This window comes from Salvelinus fontinalis, chromosome 5 (genome assembly GCF_029448725.1).
Source record: "Salvelinus fontinalis isolate EN_2023a chromosome 5, ASM2944872v1, whole genome shotgun sequence".
Lineage (NCBI taxonomy): Eukaryota > Metazoa > Chordata > Actinopteri > Salmoniformes > Salmonidae > Salvelinus > Salvelinus fontinalis.
Window position 1 is genome coordinate 2,378,112 of NC_074669.1, and position 27,594 is coordinate 2,405,705.

General features: G+C 42.5%; 2 protein-coding genes across 10 annotated transcripts in view; both read left to right on the forward strand.

The window, feature by feature from the left end:
• Nucleotides 1-6,142: 6,142 nt before the first annotated feature.
• LOC129856194 (acyl-CoA Delta-6 desaturase-like) overlaps nucleotides 6,143-27,594 on the forward strand; it is an 83,228-nt gene continuing 61,776 nt past the window's right edge. The window contains exon 1 of one of the 2 annotated variants that reach the window (XM_055924321.1): nucleotides 6,143-6,214. The gene's annotated coding sequence lies outside the window, so the exon portion shown is untranslated. Of the gene's footprint in view, nucleotides 6,215-6,758; nucleotides 6,843-27,594 lie in introns of those variants that run through there. The other variant, XM_055924319.1, reaches the window with a different exon arrangement.
• LOC129856195 (acyl-CoA Delta-6 desaturase-like) lies at nucleotides 6,752-26,984 on the forward strand. 8 transcript variants are annotated; one of them, XM_055924331.1, is made up of 14 exons: nucleotides 6,753-6,842; nucleotides 7,054-7,125; nucleotides 7,211-7,527; nucleotides 8,253-8,363; nucleotides 13,895-14,092; nucleotides 14,345-14,446; nucleotides 14,793-14,918; nucleotides 18,460-18,520; nucleotides 18,645-18,721; nucleotides 23,549-23,646; nucleotides 23,810-23,906; nucleotides 24,183-24,262; nucleotides 24,691-24,816; nucleotides 24,949-26,984. In XM_055924331.1, exons 3-14 carry the CDS (start codon nucleotides 7,288-7,290, stop codon nucleotides 24,998-25,000), a joined length of 1,368 nt encoding a protein of 455 aa, XP_055780306.1. In that variant the 5' UTR covers nucleotides 6,753-6,842; nucleotides 7,054-7,125; nucleotides 7,211-7,287; the 3' UTR covers nucleotides 25,001-26,984. The 8 variants fall into 8 exon arrangements, with proteins under 8 accessions (XP_055780305.1, XP_055780306.1, XP_055780302.1 ...); XM_055924327.1 differs by having other exon boundaries at nucleotides 7,054-7,121; XM_055924332.1 differs by having other exon boundaries at nucleotides 6,759-6,842; nucleotides 7,054-7,121; nucleotides 7,221-7,527.

A 27,594-nucleotide genomic window follows, 5' to 3' on the forward strand; every position in this document is an offset into this window, starting at 1 on the left:
AGATACGGTAAGGAGAAAATCCAAAGAAAATCCAACCGGAACTTTTTTTTTGAGAGCCCATGCTCTTTCAATGGAAAGTACAAGGAAAAATGTAATCTAGCTCCCAGTATGCAATTCCTATGGCTTCCACTGGGTGTCAGTAGTCTTTGTTCAAGGTTTCAGGCTTGTTTCTTCCAAAACGAGGAATAATAATGAGTTTTGATACAGGGACACAGACTTGGAAATTCATGTATGCTCGCGACGAAGAGGACACGCACCTACTAATATCGTTTTCCTACTGAACATACTTCTTTCCATATGAAATATTACAGTTTAATTATATTTCAGGGAATTTGAGGATTAAATAGAAACATATTTTTACTTGTTTTAACAAAGTTTAGTGGTAGCTTTTTAGATTCCTTTCTCTGCATGTTGAACGAGTGGATTACTCAAATCGATAACGCCATCTAAACTTACTTTTTGGGATATAATAAAGAAGGATTTTATCTAACAAAACGACACTACATGTTATAGCTGGGACCCTTTGGATGACAAATCAGAGGAAGATTTTCAAAAAGTAAGTGAATATTTAATCGCTATTTGTGATATTATTTAATCGCTATTTGTAAACCTGTGCCAGTGGAAAAATATTTTGATGTGGGGCGTCGTCCTCAAACAATCGCATGGCATGCTTTCATTGTAAAGCCTACTGTAAATCGGACAGTGCAGATGGATTAACAAGAATTTAAGCTTTTAACTGACATAAGACACCTAAATGTTTAATATCCATCATTTTTATGGTTAATTATTTGAAATGCGCGTCCTCCAGTTTCACCAGAACTTGTCCCGCTAGCGGGACGCCTTGTTGATTTAAAACAGAAATACCTTAATTACATAAGTATTCAGACCCTTTGCTTGGTTGACTTTCTGTGTAATGAAAATAAAATGTATCTCCTTGCCTATGTAACAGCCATATTTGGGAAACTAAAAGAACTTAACGCAAGCATTCAGGAGAAAAACAAAGAAATTATTCTACAACTGACACCATCTCACAGTCAGAGAGACTAATATAGCTGACACCAACTCACAGTCAGATAGGCTAATATAACTGACACCATCTCACAGTCAGAGAGCCTAATATAGCTGACACCATCTCACAGTCAGAGAGACTAATATAGCTGACACCATCTCACAGTCAGAGAGACTAATACAACTGACACCATCGCACAGTCAGAGAGCCGAATATAGCTGACACCAACTCACAGTCAGAGAGACTAATACAACTGACACCATCTCACAGTCAGAGAGACTAATATAGCTGACACCATCTCACAGTCAGAGAGCCTAATATAGCTGTCACCATCGCACAGTCAGAGAGACTAATATAGCTGACACCGTCTCACAGTCAGAGAGCCTAATATACCTGACACCATCGCACCAGTCAGAGAGACTAATATAACTGACACCATCTCACAGTCAGAGAGACTAATATACCTGACACCATCTCACAGTCAGAGTTGGACAGAGGGAAAGGAGGAGGAATTTCTTATTTGGGGGAAATTTGGGGTTATGACGTCAGATCTACTGAAAAATACATTTTTGGGAATACGTCCCAAATAGCACTATATTCTCTTTGTAGTGCACTACTTGACCAGGGCCTTTAAGGAATAGGGTGCCATTTGGCTACAGGCTGTGGTTAAAAGTAGTGCACTACATAGGGAATAGGGTGCCATTTGGCTATAGGTCCTAGTTAAAAGTAGTGCACTACATAGGGAATAGGGTGCCATTTGGCTATAGGTCCTAGTTAAAAGTAGTGCACTACATAGGGAATACGGTGCCATTTGGCTATAGGTCCTAGTTAAAAGTAGTGCACTACATAGGGAATAGGGTGCCATTTGGGACACATTCTTGATGTACATTTTTTCCACATCACGTCTTGAGCTGAGGGTCAAAGGAGAATAAGGAGGACAGTGTGTTCGGTCACATGAACTGCAATGTGAATTTGTGTGTTTTCAATGTGGTTTTGATTCCACCTGCTGGTTAATATCGGTAGTGGTTGAGCTGAAGCAAAGTCTTGTTCAAGGTTGAATGAATGGGTTGCGTTTATATAGCGAGTGTGCCCACTCTGGTATTGGCTCTAGCCAACAGCTCGCAGAAACAGTGAGGATATAGCCTATATCCCTCAAACTCAACTCTGGACCTCCAAGCCAGTGCCACTACTTGTTATCATTATTCCCCTCTAATCAGGGAAGTATTTAGACCTGGGACACCAGGTGTGTGTAATTAATTATCAGGTAAAACAAAGACAACCAGCAGGATTTCAGACCCCGTAGGGTCAGAGTTGAGTACCACTGGCCAACGTGATGAGATTATTATGGACAAAAGAGTGAGATTCTTTTTATTTGTCAAACGGCAACCAGGCATCGATCATCATGTCACCAGAATAAGACCCTCGATATTTATTGGGAAGGAGCATCAAAGTCCTTCCGCCATCCTGTGAAGTTCACCATCATTTATTTCATCTGTAGCCTAATAAACTGCGTGGTTTACCGCCGCGTCATAGTGGGAGGACCACACAACATGGCATCGCATGACTCCAAGTTTACTTCAATATGATGGTTATTATATAAATAGTTGCACATAAAAGAGTTTCCACTGACATTTCTCGCACAATTAATTTTACCGACACAAAAAGATCCCACCTTGTCAAGCGTGTTTTGCTACCCCGGCCAAACCCTCCCCTAACCCGGACGACGCTGGGACAATTGTGCGCCACCCTATGGGACTCCCAATCACGGCCGGTTGTGATACAGCCTGGAAATCAAACCAGGGTGTCTGTAGTGACACCTTTAGCACTGAGATGCAGTTCCTTAAACCGCTGTGCCACTCGGGAGCCCCATGCTAAGAAGCCAACCTTACTTACAGGGAGCCTCTTAGGATCCCTCGCCCTGAACACATCTTCCTCTACTACTCTCTTCACTTGCTCAGCATATGACACCTGTACTATTTTGATCCTGGCAACCTCAACCTTTCTTTCCCTCACAGGACACTTCTGATCTGGGTACCCCTACAGTAAACACACGCAACTTCTTCCACCAATGCTACACATTCCTTTGTCTCATGCCCTCCTGCACACTTCTCACATCTAGGAATCTCCCTCCTTCCTACACACTGCTGCAACATGACCGTAAGTTTGGCCTCTAAAACACTGCTATGGGTTCGGGACAAAAGCTCTACAATTATTTTCTGAAATGTCTCCTTCCAGTTATTGATAAACATGTACTTATTTTAAGAAACAGACTGTTAGATCTGCTGAGGCACCATAGATTGATGATCTGCTGAGGCACCATAGATTGATGATCTGCTGAGGCACCATAGATTGATGATCTGCTGAGGCACCATAGATTGATGATCTGCTGAGGCACCATAGATTGATGATCTGCTGAGGCACCATAGATTGATGATCTGCTGAGGCACCATAGATTGATGATCTGCTGAGGCACCATAGATTGATGATCTGCTGAGGCACCATAGATTGATGATCTGCTGAGGCACCATAGATTGATGATCTGCTGAGGCACCATAGATTGATGATCTGCTGAGGCACCATAGATTGATGATCTGCTGAGGCACCATAGATTGATGATCTGCTGAGGCACCATAGATTGATGATCTGCTGAGGCACCATAGATTGATGATCTGCTGAGGCACCATAGATTGATGATCTGCTGAGGCACCATAGATTGATGATCTGCTGAGGCACCATAGATTGATGATCTGCTGAGGCACCATAGATTGATGATCTGCTGAGGCACCATAGATTGATGATCTGCTGAGGCACCATAGATTGATGATCTGCTGAGGCACCATAGATTGATGATCTGCTGAGGCACCATAGATTGATGATCTGCTGAGGCACCATAGATTGATGATCTGCTGAGGCACCATAGATTGATGATCTGCTGAGGCACCATAGATTGATGATCTGCTGAGGCACCATAGATTGATGATCTGCTGAGGCACCATAGATTGATGATCTGCTGAGGCACCATAGATTGATGATCTGCTGAGGCACCATAGATTGATGATCTGCTGAGGCACCATAGATTGATGATCTGCTGAGGCACCATAGATTGATGATCTGCTGAGGCACCATAGATTGATGATCTGCTGAGGCACCATAGATTGATGAGTAACTGAAAAATGGTGTGGTTGAAAGAGAGTGGAAACAGAAGAAGTGGCTAATAAGTCTGGCTGCTCATCTGACTGGAAAACCGACCGCAAATTGAGAAATGACGTGACTAAACTGAACAAAAAAAGAAGAAGAAACTGTATTATGAAACTAAGATAAATGATGTAAAATATGACCGGGAAAAAAAAGCTTTGGAGAACTTTTTATGAAATTAATGGGCAGAAAGACTAATTCAACAACGTTATTTATTGAATCAGATGACTCATTCATCACCAGACCCTTTGATGTGGCCAATTATTTCAATAACTACTTCATTGGCAAAGTGGGCAAACTCAGACATGAGATGCTAACCGCCGAAGACGCAGATGTGGATTTAAAGCAGCCGCCCCCGCACCTCTCTGATTCAGAGGGTTTGGGTTAAATGCGGAAGACACGTTTCAGTTGAATAAATTTCCCTTTCCAACAACAAACTGTGAGCCATTCATTCATAAAATACCTAATTATGAAAGAAAAGCAATTTAATAAGGTTAGCATGGAACATTTTTTGTTTTGTTTTGCTTGCCATCAATAATGAATAATAATAACCAAAGCTACTGAGGATAGTAACAGAATATGTAGCCGTTATCTTCAATCTGAGCTTGAAGAAAAACGTTTTCTGCTGCAGGCAGGTGTGAGTGCATCTACACGCACAGTGAGGCAAAGACTTTTGGAGGATGGCCTGGTGTCAAGAAGGGCAGCAAAAGAAGCCACTTCTCTCCAGGAAAAACATCAGGGACAGACTGATATTCTGCAAAAGGTATAGGGATTGGACTGCTGAGGACTGGGGTAAAGTCATTTTCTCTGATGAATCCCCTTTCCGATTGTTTAGGGCATCCGGAAAAAATCTTGTCCGGAGAAGACAAGGTGAGCGCTACCATCAGTCCTGTGTCATGCCAACAGTAAATCATCCTGAGACCATTCATGTGTGGGGTTGCTTCTCAGCCAAGGGAGTAGGCTCACTCACAATTTTGCCTAAGAAAACAGCCATGAATAAAGAATTGGGACAAGGAAATCCCTGCGGCCAAACCCTCCCCTAACCCAGAAGACGCTGGGCCAATTGTGCACCGCCTCATGGGTCTCCCGGTTCCGGCTGGCTGTGACACAGCCTGGGATGGAACCCGGGGCTGTAGTGACATCTCAAGTGCTGTGATGTAGTGCCTTAGGCCTTTGCACCACTCGGGAGGCCAGCTTTGACATCCTTTAATCAGCTTCTTGATATGACACACCTGTCAGGTGGATGGATTATCTTGACGAAGGAGAAATGCTCACTAACAGGGATGTAAACAAATGTGTGTACAAAATATGAGAGAAACAAGCTCTTTGTGGAACATTTCTGGGATCATTTTGTTTCAACTCATGAAACACTTTACATGTTGCGTTTTATATTTCATGTTTTGTCTATTGTTAGTTCATGTTATTTTATTTATTTTAATTAATGCAGTTCTGTATCTGTCTATTCGTATTATGTATTATGTCATGTTTTATGTTTTGTGTGGACCTTATGAAGAGTAGCTGCAGCTTTGCCTGTAGCTAATGGGGATCCTAATAAAATACTCCACACTGATGCGTTCTTCTTCTTGAGACACCACGTTAACACTCACTGTGTCAGCGGCGGGGCCCTGATTGCGTCCAAGAACGTCCTGATTGGTTGGAATAGGTAAGTGATTGACAAGGGCAAGTGATTGACAGACATGAAGGCCAATCAGATTGAGAGGGCCGGACTTTATTTTTTATATAATTCGGAAAGGCTGTTGTGAACCTATTACAGATATGGCAGCAGGATAGTGAAACAACCCTATTGGACGAGAGACCCTCGAATGATCGGCTTTGAATTGCATAGTGAACGAGTGGGTGAATGACTGAGCTATAGGAACGAAATATACCGTTAGGAGCCTACTGATGATTTGATTGGATAGATGATGAGACGGGTGATCAGAAATAAGTAAATGTATTTTTATGAATAAGAGACGGAGCGAGGAGAGGATTGCACATCTGGACATGTTGGTAAATGCAGCTATTCCATTCATTCTGTATACACATCGTCATTGTATAATTGCGTTATATTGTTGATAACAGTATAGCCTACTTTAATGTAATGTCATGTAGCCTGGGGATTTCTGTAAAGGTTGACACGACAACGGACTATTCGATTTTATAATGTCTGTCATTATAGAGACATTAATATGAAACAGTCATAAAGGTTTGCACTGTGTGTCATATACAACTCGGGAAACATATACGGAACGGAAGAGGAGTCCATGCCCACACAATGGCGCATCTCCGTATTCTTTATTATTTATTGATGAGAACATTTCAATGCTCTTTGTCTCTATTCTAATATAGTGTTAAAAATAAACATGGTGGTGAATTGCATCGATGCTCAACAGATTACAATAGGAACTCCATACAGAATGCTACAGGTATTCGTAGATATTTTCAGCAACATATTTAATGGTTTCGATGTTGTTACAATAGGAACTCCACAGAATTACAGGACTTAGACTGGCTAACATTATTGCGCCTCTACAGGTATTCGTCATTCGATATTTTCAGCAAATTAAGTGAACAACACATTTTGTCGTACAACGCTGTCTGGAGAACATCTCCCTTCCCTCTGGCAGAAGAGTCGCAGGTTAGCGGTTTTTTTCGTCATGAATGTTGTTCTGGAGGCAGCTCTGCAGCGTGGTCACTAGCTGGCACAGCCACAGTCATCAAATCAGATTTTAAACCCAACCCTAATCTTAAATTAAGACCAAAAAACTATTTTTTGTTTTCATAATTGTTTTATTAACATATAGCCAAGTTTGACTTTGCAGCTCGCTTATCTAGTGGAAATCTCTCAGTTCTGCCTCCAGGACAAGACTCATCCCAATAAACATCAAACTGCAGAGGAATCACACCATTTCATCACGTAGGTGTGGCTTGGCTCAGACAGCATCATCTGATTCTGATTCCATTCCCTGTCTTCCTCTCTGTACATTGCATTTGACTGGTCCTCAGTGTGTTTCAGTTGGACAGACTGGACAGAGCGCAGCCGACACAGCGACGGTGTGAGTGGAGCAGAGAGAGAACCGAGGATGGGGGGCGGAGGTCAGCAGACTGAGTCAAGCGAGTCGGCCAAGGGTGACGGGGTTGGGCCCGGGGGAGGGGGGCGAGGTGGCAGTGCAGTCTACACCTGGGAAGAGGTCCAGAGGCACTGCCACAGAGGCGACCAGTGGTTGGTCATCGACAGGAAGGTCTATAATATTACCCAGTGGGCGAAGAGACACCCGGGGGGCATCCGGGTCATCAGTCACTTTGCCGGAGAAGATGCCACGGTCAGTAGCCTAACTATGGAAGTTGTTGGTCAAATGTTCTCAAGCTATTCCAGGAAGACTGTTGCAAATATTATGTTGTAGGTATGACATATTACACTAGTTGTTAGTGGATCGTACATTATGACTGTATGACATATTACACTAGTTGTTAGTGGATCGTACATTATGACTGTATGACATATTACACTAGTTGTTAGTGGATCGTACATTATGACTGTATGACATATTACACTAGTTGTTAGTGGATCGTACATTGATGGATCATGATAATCTCTTAAAGCTGCAATATGCAAATGTTTGGTCTGTCATTCTCAGAGGCAGTTATATCTGTTCTATTTCTAGATATGTTCTAGCTGTTCTATTTCTATGCTTCCTGTTCTTAAGTTTCTTTTTTTTTGCATCTTTTACTTTCGGTTTTGTTGTTTGTTTGCTGAGATATGCAAATATTTTTTGGGTTTATGAAAGAGTTATTTCCCAGCGGTTTGAATCATACAATGATTCTCTACACTATACTTGCTTGTTTTGTCACATAAACTGAAATTAGGCATTAGACTATTAGAATTATAACAACCAGGAAATGGAGGAGCGATTTCTGCATGATGCGTCTTTATTTAATCACACAGCGATATATTAATTATAATTTTTTACTGAGAGACAAATTAAGGATATTTGTATGTATTTCTCTTTAATAACAACATAGATGAATCTATGTCTCTGATTTCTAGGACGCATTTTCCGCATTCCATCCTGATCCTCATTTTGTCAGGAAGTTTCTGAAGCCGTTGCTGATTGGAGAGCTGGCAACGACAGAGCCCAGCCAGGACCATGGGAAAAATGTGAGGAGGCCCGTCTTTCTCTCTCTCTCCCTCTACATAACATACATCGTTGTAGGCTACATAATGAAACATAGAATGTGAAGCCTACAGCATCTCTCCCTCTACATAACATACATCGTTGTAGGCTACATACTGAAACATAGAATGTGAAGCCTACAGCATCTCTCCCTCTACATAACATACATCGTTGTAGGCTACATAATGAAACATAGAATGTGAAGCCTATAGCATCTCTCCCTCTACATAACATACATTGTTGTAGGCTACATAATGAAACATAGAATGTGAAGCCTACACCATCTCTCCCTCTGACACCACGTACACTCTAACATACTGTAGGTTTAGGTAGGGCCCCGGGGACCAGTGTGAGGCCTGTCTTTCTCTGGCTAATAGGGAATTCCATGCTTCTCAGACAGAATGCTGTGCAGAATGATACATTCTACAATGTGTCAGAGTGTGGTAAGAGCAGGTGGGATGTGGATGGAGATATTTCAAGACAAGGTTTACCTCCTAGAGAAGTAGTGTGTTATCTTCAGTCATCTACTATAACTAGGGCACATTATACCAGCCTGTCTATGTGTCCAGATGCCCCTATAACTAGATCACATTATACCAGTCTGTCTATGTGTCCAGATGCCCCTATAACTAGATCACATTATACCAGCCTGTCTATGTGTCCAGATGCCCCTATAACTAGATCACATTATACCAGCCTGTCTGTGTCCAGATGCCCCTATAACTAGATCACATTATACCAGCCTGTCTATGTGTCCAGATGCCCCTATAACTAGATCACATTATACCAGCCTGTCTATGTGACCAGATGCCCCTATAACTAGATCACATTATACCAGCCTGTCTATGTGTCCAGATGCCCCTATAACTAGGTCACATTATACCAGCCTGTCTATGTGACCAGATGCCCCTATAACTAGATCACATTATACCAGTCTGTCTATGTGTCCAGATGCCCCTATAACTAGATCACATTATACCAGCCTGTCTATGTGTCCAGATGCCCCTATAACTAGATCACATTATACCAGCCTGTCTGTGTCCAGATGCCCCTATAACTAGATCACATTATACCAGCCTGTCTATGTGTCCAGATGCCCCTACAACTAGATCACATTATACCAGCCTGTCTATGTGTCCAGATGCCCCTATAACTAGATCACATTATACCAGCCTGTCTATGTGACCAGATGCCCCTATAACTAGATCACATTATACCAGCCTGTCTGTGTCCAGATGCCCCTATAACTAGATCACATTATACCAGTCTGTCTATGTGTCCAGATGCCCCTATAACTAGATCACATTATACCAGCCTGTCTATGTGACCAGATGCCCCTATAACTAGATCACATTATACCAGCCTGTCTATGTGTCCAGATGCCCCTATAACTAGATCACATTATACCAGTCTGTCTATGTGTCCAGATGCCCCTATAACTAGATCACATTATACCAGCCTGTCTATGTGTCCAGATGCCCCTATAACTAGATCACATTATACCAGCCTGTCTATGTGACCAGATGCCCCTATAACTAGATCACATTATACCAGCCTGTCTATGTGTCCAGATGCCCCTATAACTAGATCACATTATACCAGCCTGTCTATGTGCCCAGATGCCCCTATAACTAGAGTGTGGTAAGAGCAGGTGTGATGTGGATGGAGATATTTTGTCATGTTATGGACGGCCCCGGAGAGGATGGCTGCTCTTTTACTGGCTCTTAACCAACTGTGCTATTTTGTTTTGTTTTTTCACATTGTTTGTAACTTATTCTGTACATAATGTTGCTGCTACCGTCTCTTATGACCAAAAACAGTTTCTGGACATCAGAACAGCAATTACTCACCTTGACGTGGAAAAATAATTTTCCTTTAATGAGTCGGACGAGAGGGATTTACTCCAAATACCTGAACAGGCCCTCATCCCCATCATTCGGCAAGAAGAAAGAGACTGAGATTTTGCGGAAGGAGATCGGGGTGCCTTGTGAGGATCAGGCGACGAGTGGCTAATCTGCCTTTGCCATCCGTACTATTGGCCAATGTACAATCGCTGGAAAATAAAACCACGTTTATCCTACCAACAGAACATTAAAAACTGTAATATCTTAGGTTTCACAGAGTCGTGGCTGAACAACGACATGAATAACATACAGCTGGCTGGTTTTACACTGTAACTGCAGGATAGAACTGCAGCGTCTGGTAAGACAAGGGGTGACGGTCTATGTATATTTGTAAACAACAGCTGGTGAACGATATCTCAGGAATTCTCAAGGTTTAGCTCGCCTGAGGTAGAGTATCTCATGATAAGCTGTAGGCCACACTATCTACCTAGAGAGTTTTCATCTGTATTATTTGTAGCTGTTTACATACCACCACAGACCGCTGCTGGCACTAAGACCGCACTCAATGAGCTGTATACCGACATAAGCAAACAGGAAAATATTAATCCAGAGGCGGCGCTCCTAGTGGCCGGGGACTTTAATGCAGGGAAACTAAAATCCGTTTCACCTCATTTCTATCAGCATGTTACATGTGCAACAAGAGGGGGATAAAAACTCTAGACCACCTTTACTCCACACACAGAGATGCATACAAAGCTCTCCCTCGCCCTCCATTTGGTCAAATCTGACCATAATTCCATCCTCCTAATTCCTGTTTACAAGCGAAAATTAAAGCAGGAAGTACCAGTGACTCGATCAATAAAAAAGTGGTCAGATGAAGCAGATGCTAAGCTACAGGACTGTTATGCTAGCACAGACTGGAATATGTTCCGAGATTCTTCCGATGGCATTGAGGAGTACACCACATCAGTCACTGGCTTTATCAATAAGTGCATTGACAACGTCATCCCCACAGTGACTGTACATACATACCCCAACCAGAAGCCATGGATTAAAGGCAACATCCACTCTGAGCTAAAGGCTAGAGCTGCCTCTTTCAAGGAGCAAGACTCTAACCCGGAAGCTTATAAGAAATCCCTGCTATGCCCTCCGACGAACCATCAAACAGGTAAAGCATCAATACAGGACTAAGATTAAATCGTACTACACTGGCTCTGACGCTCGTCAGATGTGTCAGGGCTTGCAAACTATTACAGACTATAAAGGGAAGCACAGCCAAGATCTGTCCAGTGACACGAGCCTACCAGACGAGCTCAATCACTTCTATGCTCGCTTCGAGGCAAGTAACACTGAAACATGCATGAGAGCATCAGCTGTTCCAGATGACTGTGTGATCACGCTCTCCGCAGCCGATGTGAGTAAGACCTTTAAACAGGTCAACATTCACAAGGCCGCAAGGCCAGATAGATTACCAGGATGTGTACTCCGAGCATGCGCTGACCAACTGGCAAGTGTCTTCACTGACATTTTAAACCTCTCCCTGTCTGAGTCTGTAATACCAACATCTTTCAAGCAGACCACCATAGTCCCTGTGCCCAAGAACACTAAGGTAACCTGCCTAAATTACTACCGACCCGTATCACTCACATCTGTAGCCATGAAGTGCTTTGAAAGGCTGGTCATGGCTCACATCAACACCATTATCCCAGAAACCCTAGACCCACTCCAATTTGCATACCACCCCAACAGATCCACAGATGATGCAATCTCTATTGCACTCCACACTGCCCTTTCACACCTAAACAAAAGGAACTATGTGAGAATGCTATTCATTGACTACAGCTCAGCGTTCAACACCATAGTGCCCTCAAAGCTCATCACTAAGCTAAGGACCCTGGGACTAAGCACCTCCCTCTACAACTGGATCCTGGACTTCCTGACAGGCCGCCCCAAGCTGGTAAGGGTAGGTACCAATACATCCGCCATGCTGATCCTCAACATGAGGGCCCCTCAGGGGTGCATGCTCAGTCCCCTCCTGTACTCCCTGTTAACTCATGACTGCACAGCCAGGCACGACTCCAACACCATCGTTAAGTTTGCCGATGACACAACTGTGGTAGGCCTGATCACCGACAATGGCGAGACAGCCTATAGGGAGGAGGTCAGAGACCTGACCGTGTGGTGCAAGGACAACAACCTTTCCCTCAAAGTGATCAAGACAAAGGAGATGATTGTGGACTACAGGAAAAGGAGGCCCCGAGCACGCCCCCATTCTCATCGACGGGGCTATAGTTGAGCAGGTTGAGAGCTTCAAGTTCCTTGGCGTCCACATCACCAACAAACTAACATTGTCCAAGCACACCAAGACAGTTGTGAAGAGGGCACGATAAAAACCTACCATATCAAGAAGGCATTGTATGAGGACACATCAATGATGTTGTGGAAGATGACCAGGGGCCAGCGGGCAGTCATCCTCCTGCAGCTGTAAGTTCCAATCCCCTTGTCCAGGTTGTCCCCCTCAGGAGACTGAAAAGATTTGGCATTGGTCCTCAGATCCTCAATTGGTTCTACAGCTGCACCATCGAGAGTATCCTGACTGGTTGCATCACTGCCTGGTATGGCTACTGCTCGGCCTCCGACCGCAAGGCACTTCAGAGGGTAGTGCGAACGGCCCAGTAAATCACCGGTGCCAATCTTCCTGCCATCCAGGACCTCTAAACTAGGCGCTGTCAGAGGAAGGCCCTAAAAATTGTCAGACTCCAGCCACCCTAGTCATAGACTGTTCTCTATGCTACCGCATGGCAAGCGGTACAGGAGCGCCAAGTCTAGGTCCAAGAGGCTTCTAAGCAGCTTCTACCTCCAAGCCATAAGACTCCTGAACATCTAATCAAATGGCTACCCAGACTATTTGCATTGCCCCCCTCCCCCTCTTATACGCTGCTGCTACTCTCTGATATTATCTATGCATAGTCACTTTAATAACTCTACCTACATGAACATATTACCTCAATTACCCCGACTAACCGGTTCCCCCGCACATTGACTCTGTAACGGTACCCCCTGTTTATAGCCTCATTATTGTTATTTGACCGCTGCTCTTTAATTTTTTGTTTATTTTATTTCTTACTTTTTTAAGGTATTTTTCTTTAAACTGCATTGTTGGTTAAGGGCTTGTAAGTAAGCATTTCACTGTGAGGTCTACACCTGTTGTATTCGGCGGATGTGACAAATACAATTTTATTTTATTTTATTTGGTCTTCAGTCATCTACTATAACTAGGGCACATTACACCAGCCTGTCTATGTGCCCAGATGCCCGGCTGTCCGCTGTGTGTTTATCTATTCAGCTTTCTGTTACTTCTATTTCCTTACCCTTCTTCTTCCTCTTCTTCTCTACAGGTTTCTCTTCTCAATTTACACTGTCCTTATCCCTCTCCTGTTCTCTTCCCTCTCCTGTCTTCTTCCTCTCCTTCCTTCCGCTCCCTCAATTCTCATCTCTCTACCGTCATCCACCTTCCTCCTGGTTCATCTACTTTGTTCTATCACAGTTGGTCTTTCTGTAATTCCTCTCATCCTAATTTCTCACGTCCTCGAATCAAGGACAGAGCAATTGAGAAAGACCCCTTACTTCATACATCTTAATTGATTATTGATCACCTCTAATCCATACAGGCAGCACTAGTGCAGGACTTCCAGGCCTTGCGCGACCATGTGGAGAGTGAGGGCCTCCTCCGTGCCCGCCCCCTGTTCTTCAGCCTCTACCTGGGCCACATCCTGCTACTAGAGGCCCTGGCTTTGGGCCTGCTCTGGGTCTGGGGGACCAGCTGGAGCTTCACACTGCTCTGTTCTCTCATGCTGGCCACGTCTCAGGTACCATTACAGTATTATTAGGGAGTACAAGAAGATAGTTGACTAGTAGATTCAAAGGTTAGGCATAGGGTTCGAAGGTTAGGGTTAGGGTTAAGATTAAGGTGAAGGTTAGGGGATTAGGTTAGGGTTAAGATTAAGGTGAAGGTTAGGGGTGGTGAGGTTAGGTTAGGGTAAGGGTTTAGCTTAGCGATAGGGTTACCAAACCACCTTTCAGACACCGTTCAAGACACCGCCTTTCTTTTTCCCTCTCAGGCCCAGGCTGGCTGGCTGCAGCATGACTACGGCCACCTGTCAGTCTTCAAGAAATCCAGCTGGAATCACGTACTGCAAAAGTTTGTCATTGGACACCTAAAGGTAGGCTACTGGACAATGGTTGGACATTTGACATGACTGTTTCTTTAGGCTGATCTTTTGCTACTCGTTGGATAAGTTAACCGGACACAGTTTAAACCCAGTCCTGGACTGAAAACCATTCTCAATGGATAATCTCCTTTGAAAGTACATTTTACTCCAGGACTACGTTCAATCTTTGTTCAGGAAACTGTCCCTTTCACTTTCCTACATTCACAAGAGCAGTGTTACATTTCCAAGTTCACTGCTATACATTAGCCTTGTTTAATGTAGGTTCCAACAGGTGTAAGTTACAGTAAGTGTAATTGTGTGTACCATTTAATAAGTAACAGTAGCTGTGTGTTTCCAGGGTGCCTCTGCTAACTGGTGGAACCATCGTCACTTCCAGCACCACGCTAAACCCAACGTGTTGAGTAAAGATCCTGATGTCAACTCACTGCATGTCTTCGTCCTGGGAGACAAACAGCCTGTAGAGGTAGTTATCTCTATAATATATATGTGATCTCTGCCCCAACTGGTCTCACAATCTTACTGCTTTATGACCCATCTGACTCCATGTCATATCTCAATAAATATCTAATCATTCATGTAATATTCAAATGTTAATGTAATAGTTCATTAAATTAATGTAATTTTTTATGAAATAACATTAAATAATATTAATGTAAAAGTCAAATATCCTTTTAACCCTTGTGTAGTCTCAACATTCTGTCTGCTCCCCTTGTCCTAAGGGTAAAAAATGACCCGCCTTAACTAAACCCCTAAAATTAAACATCTTAATTTAATTTTAAACCTACAAATCTATTTTGCAACCTGTCATTCATCACAAACTTTGTGCATATCTGGGTTTTCCCTCTTCACAATGCAGAAAGACTGCATTTAATCAGTGGACACCACTCGTTTCTATTACAACACACGTGTCATACTTGTTTTCTTTACTAAAGAAGAGGTTTATTATTATTATTATTGTTAAAGGTACTGCATAGGTGTAAAAAAGATAGCAAGAGGTGTAAACAAACTTTTTAGCACTTGTATAGCCTAAGAAAATAACAGAAATGTGCAGAAAGTAGTTGTGAATGCATTTTATTGAAGGGAAACAATAACAGTCTTGAGATTTTTTGGCAACATAGTGATATATTCTTAAATACTGTACAATGAGGAATTCAACTACAAAATACTAGTCTTCTCCCATTTTTTTTTAACCATTGCCCCCACCCACAATGGTATAAACAAGAACAATAAATAAGAATAAAATAAGATAATAGATACAAAGCAAAAACATGAAGAACATAAATCAATAAACTCGAATTAGCACATGTAGGACAGTATGCAAGTGTGTGTGCATGGACTTTGCAAATGTATTTCTCACATGTGCAGAACATAGTATTTGTTTTACAGTCCTTCTCTGTGGGGCAGAATTGGCATCTCCTCTCTTGCCTGCCCCAGCTGCAGCCTCAGGTAGATAAGGACAAGATTCAACCCCCTGAAGAGCTTTCACAAGCGCTGCAGATGCTGCTGTGCGGGGGAGGCACTCCCTTCTTTGAATGTGGGGTTACAAGTGTCTTTCCCAGGTGCTCCAGGAACACCCTCCTCTTTTTCCGCTTATCAGGCATCCAGATAGGGTTGATCTTGTTCCATATCATGAAGGCATTGTATGAGGACACATCAATGATGTTGTGGAAGATGACCAGGGGCAAGCGGGCAGTCATCCTCCTGCAGCTGTAAGTTCCAATCCCTTTGTCCAGGTTGTCCACGCCTCCTTTGTTGTGGTTGTAGTCCAGGATGATGGCTGGCTTCCTGTCCTCACGATCACTGATCTCAGCTGTTTTGTGCAGTGTGCTCAGGAGGACCACATTCTTGTTCCTTTTTGGGAGGTAAGAAACTAGAGTGGTGGTGGGGGTGAAGGCAAACTTTGATGAGAAGGCCTCTCTCCCCCTTGTTGTGAGATGTGCAGGGGGGAGCTCAGGCTTGGTTCTTTCCCACTGTGCCAACCATGGTGGTCTTCCTCTTCAGGATCTTGCTGGCTGAGTTCATAAGAGGTTAGGAAATTGTCACACGTGACATTGTGCCCCCTCAATCCATATGTCACATCAAGCACAACCCGCATCCCCTGGTTCTTCTCCAGGTCTCCACTGGTCGGCTTCCTTGTGCAGACTTTCATCTTTCCAAGTATGATTTCATACTTTGCTGGCTTGCTGGGCATATATTGCCGGAAAGAACAGTGACCTTTTGACAAAAGAGATTACTATCAGTAATTAGTATCAGTGTCACAGAAAACAATCACATAAATCAATGATATTACAGCAACACATAATAAAATGAACGGTCAAAATCACTTACATTACAGATATGAAAATAAAAATGTACCTCTGAATGGAACCAGTTGCTCATCCACTGTCACTTTAGGCCCAGGGTTGTAGAGGTATGTCAGACGCTCCACCCACTTCTCCCAGACCTCTCTTATGGCCACCAGTTTGTATCTCACATGACTTGCAGGTCTTGACTCACGGTTATCAAATCGTAGCATTCTTGACAAAGTGTGGAAGACTTTCAGTGGCATTGTGGCACTGAAAATCTCCCTTCCACTCTCTGCATCCCAGAGACTACATGTAGCCTCGCCTCGGGACCTATACACACCCGCTAAGATTAGCAGCCCTATGTAGGCACGCAGGTCAATCTCAACCATCCTTTTCCAGTTGTCTCCATATTTACGGAAACCCTCCAAATTTGTCATCTCCATGAAGATTTTTTTAGATGGCTGGTGTGATGAACATGTAGAATGTTGAGGCGATGTCCTGGGCAACTGCATGTCTTGTGGGTTCTGGGGTCATAAGGCCCTGGGGTCATAAGGCCCTGGGGTCATCCTTATGACATTTTGTGCTGCCATCCTGCCCTGGTTGTCATGTGGTGACTAAGACCATGTTATTTTTCTGTTCTTTGACAAAAATGTATCTCTTTCAGCTTGGGGGATTTCTTCTGCATCTGAAGATGACGCATTATGCTCTGGGTTGTATTCTTCCCCATCTTCTTCTTCAGATACCTCCTCCTCTTCTAAGTCTTTGTTCTCTTGTTCCTCCTGGACGTCTGAAAAAATCTGATCTACGACCTGTTGGGCACTGAAACGTGCACTCATGGCTTCAGCAAAGCGAGAACTGGGGGGACTGAAACGTGCACTCATGGCTTCAGCAAAGAGAGAACTGGGGGGACTGAAACGTGCACTCATGGCTTCAGCAAAGAGAGAACTGGGGGGACTGAAACGTGCACTCATGGCTTCAGCAAAGAGAGAACTGGGGGGACTGAAACGTGCACTCATGGCTTCAGCAAAGAGAGAACTGGGGGGACTGAAACGTGCACTCATGGCTTCAGCAAAGAGAGAACTGGGGGGACTGAAACGTGCACTCATGGCTTCAGCAAAGGGAGAACTGGGGGGACTGAAACGTGCACTCATGGCTTCAGCAAAGAGAGAACTGGGGGGACTGAAACGTGCACTCATGGCTTCAGCAAAGAGAGAACTGGGGGGACTGAAACGTGCACTCATGGCTTCAGCAAAGAGAGAACTGGGGGGAGTGTCATCTGCCGCACCATTATAGCCTCTGACCGCATTCCCCATTAGTAAACAATGCTTTCAAGTCATGTTTATTTTGTTATGTTATGTTTATTATCCATGTAATAGTTCATTAAATTAATGTAATATTCATGAAATAACCATGTAATGATACCCATGTAATAGTTCATTAAATTAATGTAATATTCATGAAATAACCATGTAATATTATCCATGTAATATTCAAATATCTGTGTAATAGTTCATTAATTTAATGTAATAGTCATGAAATAACCATGTAATAATATCCATGTAATATTCAAATATCTGCGTAATAGTTCATTAATTTAATGTAATATTCATGAAATAACCATGTAATGATATCCATGTAACAGTTTGTCTCAGTAGTGTTAACCCGGTATTAGTGTTTCTGTGTAAGATCCATCTGACTCCTTGTCTCTGTCTATTGCAGTATGGTGTGAAGAAGTTGAAGTACATGCCCTACCATTACCAACACCAGTACTTCTTCCTCAGTAAGTTTCTGAACACCTTTCATTTCCGTATATAAATCACATCAACTTCCATTGAACACATAAAAGCAAAAGACAGACCACTGATGTATGTATATAATACCAATATTTTCCTTCTGTCTCTCAGTTGGACCTCCACTACTTATTCCAGTGTATTTCCACATCCAGATATTGCGGACCATGTTTTTACGACAGGACTGGGTGGTGAGATTTCATACCAACTAAATGTAGACTTACTCCTCTTCATTCCCATCTGGAACATAAGGGCTTCCATGAGAGAGTAATGCTATGATGTTTAGGACCTTGAGCGTGGCTGAGGTGCACCTATGACCAGCTCAGAAACCAGATTGCATAGCGGAGAAGGTACGGTGGGATTCAAAATGGTCTGTGATCTGTTTGTTAACTTCTCTAGGGTATGTGGGACGGTAGCGTCCACCTAACCAACAGCCAGTGAAATTGCAGGGCGCCAAATTCAAAGCAACAGAAATCTCATAATTAAAATTCCTCAAACATACAAGCATTATACACCATTTTAAAGATAAACCTCTCGTTAATCCAACCAAAGTGTCTGACTTCAAAACGGATTTACGGCGAAAGCACACCTTGCGATTATGTTAGGTCAGTACATAGCCACAGAAATACACAGCCATTTTTCCAGCCAAAGAGAGAAGTAACAAAAAGCAGAAATAGAGTTAAAATAAATCACTAACCTTTGATGATCTTCATCAGATGACACTCATAGGACTTCATGTTACACAATGTTTTGTTCGGTAAAGTTCATATTTATATCCAAAAATCTGAGTTTAGGCGGGACGCTACCTTCTCACTTGGCCAAAAGCCAGAGAAATTGCAGCGCGCCAAATTCTAATTAATTACTATGAAAATCAAACGTTCACTAAATCATAACATGAAAGATACCAAATTAAAGCTACACGTGTTGTGAATCCAGCCAACATGTCAGAATTCAAATAGGCTTTTCGGCGAAAGCATACAATGCTATTTTCTGAGCATAACACCATAGTAAACAAACGAGAGAAAACATTCCAACCCAGCAGGCGCGACACAAAACGCAGAAATAAAAATATAATTCATGCCTTACGTTTGAAGAGCTTCTGTTGTTGGCACTCCAATATGTCCCATAAACATAACAAATGGTCCTTTTGTTCGATTAATTCCGTCGATATATATCCAAAATGTCAATTTATTTGGCGCGTTTGATCCAGAAAAACACCGGTTCCAACTTGCGCAACGTGACGACAAAATATTAAGTTACCTGTAAACTTTGCCAAAACATTTCAAACTACTTTTGTAATACAACTTTAGGTATTTTTTTTAAGTAAATAATCGATCAAATTGAAGACAGGATGATCTGTGTTCAATACAGGAAGAAAACAAGCATGCTTTCTGGTCTTGCGCCTCTATCAATCAGTACACATGAAGTGACACTTTTTCAAGATGGCCGTACTTCTTCATTACACAAAGGAATAACCTCAACCAATTTCTAAAGACTGGTGACATCCAGTGGAAGCGGTAGGAACTGCAAGCAAGTCCCTTGGAAATCTGGATTCCCAATGAAACCTCATTGAGTGACCTAAAAAAAATAAAAGATCTGAATGGTTAGTCCTTGGGGTTTCGCCTGCTAAATAAGTTCTGTTATACAGCAGCATACCACCCTGCATACCACTGCTGGCTTGCTTCTGAAGCTAAGCAGGGTTGGTCCTGGTCAGTCCCTGGATGGGAGACCAGATGCTGCTGGAAGTGGTGTTGGAGGGCCAGTAGGAGGCACTCTTTCCTCTGGTCTAAAAAATATCCCAATGCCCCAGGGCAGTGATTGGGGACACTGCCCTGTGTAGGGTGCCGTCTTTCGGATGGGACGTTAAACGGGTGTCCTGACTCACTGAGGTCATTAAAGATCCCATGGCACTTATCGTAAGAGTAGGGGTGTTAACCCCGGTGTCCTGGCTAAATTCCCAATCTGGCCCTCAAACCATCATGGTCACCTAATAATCCCCAGTTTACAATTGGCTCATTCATCCCCCTCCTCTCCCCTGTAGCTATTCCCCAGGTCGTTGCTGCAAATGAGAACGTGTTCTCAGTCAACTTATCTGGTAAAATAACGGTAAAATAAAAATAAATAAAAAATACTCACAGACATGATTCAAACCGTTTTAGAAACGGTTTTAGAAACGGTTTTAGAAACGGTTTCAGAGTGTTTTCTATCCAGATCTACTAATAATATGCATATCTTATCTTCTGGGGATGAGTAGCTGGCAGTTTAATTTGGGCATGCTTTTCATCCAAAATTCCGAATGCTGTCCCCTACCCTAGAGAAGTTAACTTGGCTTTCGAAGACCATAGAAAGGCAGGGAGGATATATATGACTATGATAACACCTTGGGGCACTAAATCCTTGTTCGTCGCTCACTAAAGCTAGCGAGCATAATATTGCACCACCAACAACACACTGACTGTACCATCAGAAATGACTAAATCAAATCAAATTTTATCACATACACATGGTTAGCAGATGTTAATGTGAGTGTAGCGAAATGCTTGTGCTTCTAGTTCCGATCGTGCAGTAATATCTAACAAGTAATCTAACAATTTCACAACAACAACCTTATACACACAAGTGTAAAGGAATGAATAAGAATATGTACATGTAAATATATGGATGGGCGATGGCCGAACGGCATAGGCAAGATGCAGTAGATGGTATAGAGTACAGTATATACATATGAGATGAGTAATGTAGGGTATGTACACATTATATAAAGTTGCATTGTTTAAAGTGACTTGTGATACATTTATTACATCCAATTTGTAATTATTAAAGTGGCTAGAGATTTGAGTCAGTATGTTGGCAGCAGCCACTCAATGTTAGTGATGGCTGTTTAACAGTCTGATGGCTTTGCGATAGAAGCTGTTTTTCAGTCTCTCGGTCCCCGCTTTGATGCACCTGTACTGACCTCAGCTTCTGGATGATAGTGGGTTGAACAGGCAGTGGCTCGGGTGGTTGTTGTCCTTGATCTTTTTGGCCTTCCTGTGACATCAGGTGAACTAACTTCCTAATCACCGTGATAATTGTTGCTTTGCTAGGAACAGGGGTGATTTTAGCTTGCAAAAACAAAACAAAAATGGGATGCATGCCAGCAAAGCCACTAAACAATACATTAATTGCACTGTAATGGTGACAAACGGTGCCCACAAACTGTTAGGGCCTACATATAGCTGTGCCATCAGCAGTGTCCCAACATCTTACCACTTCTACACCTGGCTATCAGTGGAGCCTTGTCTGGCAGCGAAACAGGTCATTCAGCCTCATTTACTGATTTAAAAAAAACAAAGCTGATATGGCTGACTTGCTTAAACACATGTGGTTTCTACTGACAATTGAGATGTACAAACTATGGCATAAGGGGACGACAAGCGGATAAGAGGCAATCTGTCATTTCGATTAAGACACTAATGAGCAAGCTAGGACGGACGTAGTCAATAAAACTATTTGTTTAGCGCTTTTGAAATGTACCGGGACAGAATTCAGAACACTGGCCGTTCTTCAATTGTTCTCCCTGTACACCAAGTCAGAACCGTAGGATAAATAAAGGGGGATATAAGCAGACAAGGAAAGCTCTTACAATATTCAATGATTACATTTCTCTAAAACAGGTTGTAGGCTACATGTGCGCCACCAAGTCAGAACAGTAAGTTATGAGGGGGAAAAGGGACCAAATTGTTAGAGTGAGGCACATGAGCTACTAACATCTTACTACACCACAGACACTTAGTATTACTTTCTTAGCTACAGTATACATATCTCCCTGGCAAATTATATTCATGCAGCAGCATACAATACATCACCTTGTTGTGCTGTGCTCAAAGTGGCAACGCAGTCCTTCGTGGGCAAATGTTGTCATCAAAGTCTGTCATTCTCTGGATTTATGGTGCTTTCAAGACAACTGGGAACTCAGAAAAAAACAAGCTTAAATCATGATGACATCATTGATCTTCAGGTCGTAGCTCTAGAAAAGAGGCCGGATTTACAATTCCCGAGTTGGATGACCGTTCAAAGTTGGATGACCATATTTTCTCAGTCGGAGCTCGTTTATTCCCGACTTTCACAGTTGTCTTGAAGTCAAGTTTTCTTCACAGTTGTTTTTTGAGTGCGGCACAAAATCACGCTTCCTTGACAACGTGGCCAATGTTGGATGTTTATCATTTTAAACTTGGAAAAGAGACCCTTAATCACATATGTGGGACCACACAGCCACTCCACTGAATAGCAGGCTAGCGGTTGCTTCGCAATGCTTGTAGTTAGCCACTGTCACAGATTCCTTCCAAACCACTCATTGTTGAATTTGTCATTTCCAACTTGTTGTGTCATGTCTATGTCCAATGGCCGATGAGCATTGATAGGTATCATCTATCATTTCTATTTAATGTGGGGCTCAAAACATGAATGACGTGTTGCCACTGGGTAGGAACCCTAGATGTGATCATTGTTGCTTTGCTAGGAACCCTAGATGTGATCATTGTTGCTTTGCTAGGAACTCTAGATGTGATCATTGTTGCTTTGCTAGGAACCCTAGATGTGATCATTGTTGCTTTGCTAGGAACCCTAGATGTGATCATTGTTGCTTTGCTAGGAACCCTAGATGTGATCATTGTTGCTTTGCTAGGAACCCTAGATGTGATAATTGTTGCTTTGCTAGGAACCCTAGATGTGATCATTGTTGCTTTGCTAGGAACCCTAGATGTGATCATTGTTGCTTTGCTAGGAACCCTAGATGTGATCATTGTTGCTTTGCTAGGAACCCTAGATGTGATCATTGTTGCTTTGCTAGGAACCCTAGATGTGATCATTGTTGCTTTGCTAGGAACCCTAGATGTGATCATTGTTGCTTTGCTAGGAACCCTAGATGTGATCATTGTTGCTTTGCTAGGAACCCTAGATGTGATCATTGTTGCTTTGCTAGGAACCCCAGATGTGATCATGTCTGGCCGTAATACCAATCTTTGTCTCCTGTGAAGGATCTGGCGTGGTCGATGACTTTCTACCTTCGCTTCTTCTGCTGTTACTATCTCTTCTTTGGTTTCTTTGGCTCAGTAGTATTGATCAGCTTCGTCAGGTAAAGTATAAACTGAGAGGGAGCTCAAAGAATAACTCATTCATTCGTTGTATTCAAACTATCTACAGTATTAGAAAACAACACAATGATGTGCTTGATGTAGTAATGTAACATACTATTGTGGCTGAATAATTGTATTGTGAATATTGTACTGTATATATAGGTTTTTGGAAAGCCACTGGTTTGTGTGGGTGACCCAGATGAATCATCTTCCTATGGAGATAGATCACGAGAGACACCAGGACTGGCTCACCATGCAGGTAACATGTCATCATTACTAGAGACACCAGGACTGGCTCACCATGCAGGTAACATGTCATCATTACTAGACAACTAAGTCTGTATCTTGGAGTAGGAGGGCTGACCTAGGATCAGGTCCCCCCTGTCCATACATTCCTATTCATTATCATCTTAAAATGCTAAACTGATCCGAGAACAGCAGTCCTGAATACAGTCCCAGGAGTGTTTTCTGGGTCTGTGCCATCCGTAGTTCTCCAGCAGAGGGAGCTGTAACGTGTCTCTTTCTCTGGTCTTAGTTGAGTGCTACTTGCAACATTGAACAGTCAACCTTCAATGACTGGTTCAGTGGACACCTCAACTTTCAGATTGAACACCAGTAAGTGAAACAAATATCCCACCTTACTGTTGTCTGTCAACAGCATATACTGTATTTATATGGTCATTTATCAGGGCATTGACATACTAAATTATAGTTTAAGCAGTATTCAGCTTCATTTGATCTTAAATATAATTTGTTGTTTGTACTAATTACTGTACCTCATAATAGTATTTAGATACAATATCGATACAATCCTACTCAGAAACGGAGGTTTCTCTGTGTCTGCTCACTCTGTCTCTCTCTCTCTCCCTCCCTCTCTCTCCTTCCCCCTGCCCCCCCCCCCCTCTCTCTCTCTCCTTCCTCCTCCCCCACCCCTCTCCCTCTCTCTCCCTGCCCCCCCTCTCTCTCTCTGCCTCTCTCTCCCTCTCTCCCCCCCCCCACTCTCTCTCTGCCTCTCTTTCTCTGTCTCCCCCTCCTTCTCCCAGTCTGTTTCCTACCATGCCTCGTCATAACTACCACCTGGTGGCTCCTCTGGTTCGTGCTCTGTGTGAGAAACATGGAGTTCCCTATCAGGTCAAGACTTTGCAGAAAGGCATCACTGATGTTGTCAGGTAACATGTTTTAATGAATACTTGTATAGTGCTATCCGCTGGGAGTAGATTGCACATCATAAGGTGATATCTGCTGCTCTCAGTCTCCTATGTGATTTACCTGGTTTGTTATCCACCTCTGTTCTTCCCCAGGTCACTGAAGAAGTCAGGGGATCTGTGGCTGGATGCATATCTTCATAAATAAATCCCTTCCTGTCTCTGGACAGGATTTAAGTCCATCTCAGATTAACTACCTGTGAACAGAGAGGACATTTCCTAGATGTTTTTGATGACAATGATCGGTGCAAACATGATTGTGATATAATTGTTTTAATCCTTGGCAGCAGTGAATGGGGATCCTTAGCAGAAATAGAGGGTTTATATAGTTGGGCCAGGCGTTTAAAAAAAAAACTAAACACAGTTTTTATTGACCTATATTTCCAGCGTTATCCACTGGGTTTGATGCAGGCAGAGAATCCTAGGAAATGCTCTGTAATTGACACAAGTCTCAATCATTCCAGTCTGGTTGTCCATTCGTTTTTTGGCGGAGGGATCGCTTTAACCAGGGGAGGCGCAGCAAACGAATCTTAATTTCACTAAGGCTGTTATTTAGCAGGGAATACTATTTGTAGATCAGTGATTTTACACCTCGTTTTTCTCAAGCTGATCGCCTCCAACAGACTCAATCCCTGATCACAGGAGGTTATATAAATGGGGCAATTAGGACACGTAAAGGGGAAAGACTATGAATCCAAGCAGAAAATATAAGTGCACAATAAAAATCTCTATTTGCTTGAAATTCCCCGCTGGGATGCTCATTGCAGACTACAATATATTCTGCAAAACCTGCAATTTAGCGTCACATTTTAAATGGAAAGACAGGATAGACAGCCATCTGAAATAATTATTCCGTCTCAGAAGAATGCTTCAACCTTGAAACGTTGTGGAGGATTTAGTGAAACAGTCTCGTCTTTACATAACAAGACAACATCATCAACAACAATATTTCACAACGTATTTGTTGTCTGTTATCATGTGGTTATGATAGGCATTTTTGTATCAGAAAATGTAGAGAGTGAAATATAGACTATTTTCAGAATACTAATGGCTCGCCTATTTTCATTTCCTATAGAAATAACACAATTGATCCATCTCTGGTAAAACGGCAGTATTTGGAGAGATGAACTTCTCCGCCTCCGCAAGGCGCATGTAAAAGCGCAGCTACTCGGAGTGATATTCTAACACTGTTGAATAGTTCACTGCCTGTAAATACACTCTATCAGCCAGAACAACTGTAACGTCTTCATCCCGCTCTCATACAAAATGCATGTCGGTGGATTTGTCCGTTACTATGGAGATGCTTTCTGTTGTGTTTTTACCGGACTGTGGCACCGTTCTTTACATGTGTGTTAATGAATGCGCGCAATTTGGGATTGTCAACTTTTTCGAGAGAGATGTTGGCCTTTGCAAAAGCCATATATATCCTCATCGCTGGCGTTTTGTACGTGTGTTTAATGAAAATGGCTAGTGTGTCGGCTATATTTTCTTAGATAACATGCCTATTATTCCTATATAATATTCATAACAGACAACGAGTAAGTAAAATATTTATTTCGATTTATGTCCTTAGGCTAATCATTTGGTGCATTAGGCTAAAGTGAATGCTGTTGATGCAGATATTTTCATTTAATCTCATCTGGAGTCAAACCACACGGTTGGGAATTGATTTTGGATTTATTGGATAATTATGTTAGATGATCATGGTGTGAGAAGGTGCTATATCGGCCACTTGATGATCGAAATGCGGGGTAGAAAAACAACAACCGAAGATCGACCAAAACGCCTGGCCCTAATCCATTGGTGCCACCCTGTTTTAACAACATTTATGTATTTATGTATATTTTAAATAAATATGTGTATAAGCCTTATATTACATATATTTAAATATATCGACATATTACAAAATTGGCCTTTTTGATATATTTCTACATATGTGTTTATATATTTAAATATATGGAAATACATTTTGATAGCATGCTGTGGTAGCTAGTAAAATAAATGCCCAAATATATTTCATAAATATATGTTGCCATGTATTTTAATGAATGGAAATGTTTGCTTTTTACCTTAATGCTGTAGCTAGGCTACATAAATAAATACAAATCTATGCATAAATCTACAAATCACAATAGCCTACTGTGGTCATTCATCTGAATGAATGACTAATGACTGACAACTAACAGAGTGCTTTCAATACTCGTCATTGTTTGCTCAAATAACTTGGTCCGTTGTTGAATTGTCACATGGGAGTCATCGGAAGGTCGCATCTGAAACAATATAATGTATATGGTTACCTCAGTACACTTAACATCTGTATTTGGAAATTATGTATTTTGTACATCCAATTGATACTTACGACGTCGATTCCTTCACCTCCAGTGTCCATTTTCAGACTCACAAGTTGACAGTTACCCTGTGGATAATGCTGAGACAGGCTGACAGTTACCCTGTGGATAATGCTGATACTGGTTGACCGTTACCCTGTGGATAATGCTGAGACAGGTTGACAGTTACCCTGTGGATAATGCTGATACTGGTTGACCGTTACCCTGTGGATAATGCTGAGACAGGTTGACAGCTACCCTGTGGATAATGCTGAGACAGGTTGACCGTTACCCTGTGGATAATGCTGAGACAGGTTGACAGCTACCCTGTGGATAATCATGAGACAGGTTGACAGCAACCTGTGGATAATGCTGAGACAGGTTGACAGCTACCCTGTGGATAATGCTGGGACAG

Bases quoted from the DNA above. Each gene is read 5' to 3' on its own strand.
- LOC129856195 (XM_055924330.1), top strand. From the start codon at position 7,288: ATGGGGGGCGGAGGTCAGCAGACTGAGTCAAGCGAGTCGGCCAAGGGT. The intron at 7,528-8,252 runs GTCAGTAGCCTA...TCTGATTTCTAG, and splicing joins TTGCCGGAGAAGATGCCACG to GACGCATTTTCCGCATTCCA. The intron at 14,093-14,344 runs GTACCATTACAG...TTTCCCTCTCAG, and splicing joins TCATGCTGGCCACGTCTCAG to GCCCAGGCTGGCTGGCTGCA.